The 2,882-nt window shown below is 39.5% G+C and overlaps 1 protein-coding gene across 1 annotated transcript; it reads left to right on the forward strand.

Annotated features, from left to right (window-relative positions):
- The first annotated feature begins 390 nt into the window (after positions 1-390).
- Gapdh2 (Glyceraldehyde 3 phosphate dehydrogenase 2) lies at positions 391-1,967 on the forward strand. Its single transcript, XM_075303233.1, has one exon. The coding sequence runs from the start codon at positions 503-505 to the stop codon at positions 1,499-1,501; it is 999 nt and encodes a 332-aa protein (XP_075159348.1). The 5' UTR covers positions 391-502; the 3' UTR covers positions 1,502-1,967.
- The last annotated feature ends 915 nt before the right edge of the window (positions 1,968-2,882 follow it).

The following is a 2,882-nucleotide window of genomic DNA, read 5'->3' on the forward strand; positions in this document are numbered from 1 at the left end:
AGATTTTGCAGAAAACACAGAACAAGCCCCTTTAATAGAACGATTTCATTGGTATATCACATAAACACTTACACCCATTCTAATGTAATATCCCTCTGTTAGTGGTACTTTAAGATCTGGCATCACTTATCAAATACAACCATGTATCAAAAACATTCGTTTAGTTTATTCGTTAAATGTCATTGTTGTCCATATATTTGCACTGCTCTTACACCATAAATACAAATGCCGGCAAAAAAGAGAACTCCAGTAGGGGAGCTTTTTCGTTTGAAATGGATTGCAATAGATGAACGTCCTTCAACTGACATTGAGTGTGCAACCATACCCCCCGCTTTTCGATATTCCCCGCACTCAAACGATTTTCAAGAGTTGATGAGCTGAGCAATATTGAAACAACAGCACAGTTTATTCGTCAAGAGCGAGTGGCACGGTTCGGTAGCGGAAGAGAAATTTCTCCAGTTTTTGATCAAGTGAACAAATAAACACAACACACAGCTTAAATATGTCCAAAATCGGTATTAATGGATTCGGTCGCATTGGTCGTCTCGTCTTGAGAGCTGCCATTGATAAGGGCGCTAACGTTGTAGCTGTCAATGATCCCTTCATCGATGTCGAATACATGGTTTATTTGTTCAAATTCGATTCGACCCACGGTCGTTTCAAGGGTACCGTTGCCGCTGAAGGTGGCAAATTGGTAGTTAACGGTCAAGCCATCACCGTTTTCAGCGAACGTGACCCCGCCAACATCAACTGGGCCAGCGCTGGAGCCGAATATGTTGTTGAGTCCACCGGTGTCTTCACCACCATCGACAAGGCTTCTGCCCATTTCAAGGGCGGTGCCAAGAAGGTTATCATCTCTGCCCCCTCTGCTGATGCTCCCATGTTTGTATGCGGTGTCAACTTGGATGCCTACAAGCCAGACATGAAAGTTGTGTCCAATGCCTCCTGCACAACTAACTGCTTGGCTCCCTTGGCCAAGGTTATCCACGATAACTGGGAAATCGTTGAAGGTCTCATGACCACTGTCCATGCCACCACTGCCACCCAAAAGACCGTTGACGGACCCTCTGGCAAATTGTGGCGTGATGGCCGTGGTGCTGCCCAAAACATCATTCCTGCCTCCACCGGTGCCGCCAAGGCTGTTGGCAAAGTTATTCCCGCTTTGAATGGAAAACTCACTGGCATGGCTTTCCGTGTCCCCACACCAAATGTATCTGTTGTCGATTTGACTGTCCGTTTGGGCAAACCAGCCTCCTATGATGCCATCAAAGCCAAGGTTTTGGAAGCTTCCAATGGACCCATGAAGGGAATCTTGGGCTACACCGATGAAGAAGTTGTCTCCACCGATTTTGTTAGCGACACCCACTCCTCGGTCTTTGATGCCAAGGCTGGTATCTCCCTCAACGATCAATTTGTCAAGTTGATCTCTTGGTACGACAACGAATTCGGTTATTCCAACCGTGTCATTGACTTGATCAAATACATGCAATCCAAGGATTAAATTTTCCACCCACCACCACACCATGCGGAAGAGGGGAAGCATAAAAAGATATGATGTTAAATTATTACCTATTAAGATTTAAACAACACACCATGCTGTCGTAACAATTTAGATTTTGCGCAAAAAATTTAGAGTTTACAAGAGATGAAAATACGCACACGAATCGAAATCATCAGACAGGAGCTGAAGCGTGCATTTAATCAAAGAATATATATATACATAAGGAGATTCTTTTGATATGAAACACTATAATTTTTGTTGTTAAATAATGTGGATACCAAACGTATCGTTACAAACCACAACCACCTCCTGAAACATCATCAGCAACAATACAAAGATAAATCTCTGTTACTATATTCATTAATTTAAAACTTTAGATATTAATCAACAACCACAAAAAAACCGTTAATAAAAAATAAATGTTATTTAAAGAAAACATTACCTAAAAAAATACAAAAAATTAAAATCGTCTTGTAATTGGTAGTCTTACATAATCCCATGTTAGGAAAATTGTCTACTGTATGTATACATGCTACGGGAGGGGAATTGAAAAAAAATCCCTTTATACAGAAAATGAATAATGGGGGAAGCCAGCCAACATTGTAAGAGCGCATTAAAGGCGAATTTTTCCACTGATATTGAGATAAGCAAATGCGTTAAAGATTGTAGGAAACACCAATTTCCAATACATGCTAAAATCGAAAAAATAATATGGACATATGCTTCATAATTTAGTTAATATCGTATTCTTCCACTAACATTTGATGTCGGAGAGCCGCATGTCGGTTTCACTTTGTGATTCTGTTATGGGCCTGAACGCCAAGAAAAAGACAAAATAAATAATTGTCATAAACAATTAGTCATGTTTTTGTGTATTCGTGTATGCTTGCTATCGACTCCGTCGGCACAAATGCAATATGTATATCGTGGCAGCTGGAATAAATTACTCTACCTAGCAAAACAAGTTTGGTTTCATAGATGCAAAAGCTTGCAAAAATGTATACCCCTAAATTCCAAATAGGGTTAACTGTGGTAGCTTTGTTTTTGAAGATAAAAATGCGATAATTTTTATAGTCAAGACTAGAATTTAATCAACCATTGTCCAAAGACAAAAGGTCACTTTCCAGTTCGTTCGATATACACACACTACATGAAAATGTATATGTATCAACTAAACGATGAGCTTGCGGACTAATGAAAGTAATTTTTCCAAAATGCGGGACAAACAGACATTGCGATACCTTAATTCCATAATATGCTAACTCGTAATGGTGTCTTTTGAAAGTTTTATATCCTATACCACTACTAAATTATTGTGTGTTATAACTCTGGACCAAATAGGAAAACAAATATCTAAGTGGTTCAATATTACCTCCTGATT

Source organism: Haematobia irritans, chromosome 3 (genome assembly GCF_050003625.1).
Source record: "Haematobia irritans isolate KBUSLIRL chromosome 3, ASM5000362v1, whole genome shotgun sequence".
NCBI lineage: Eukaryota > Metazoa > Arthropoda > Insecta > Diptera > Muscidae > Haematobia > Haematobia irritans.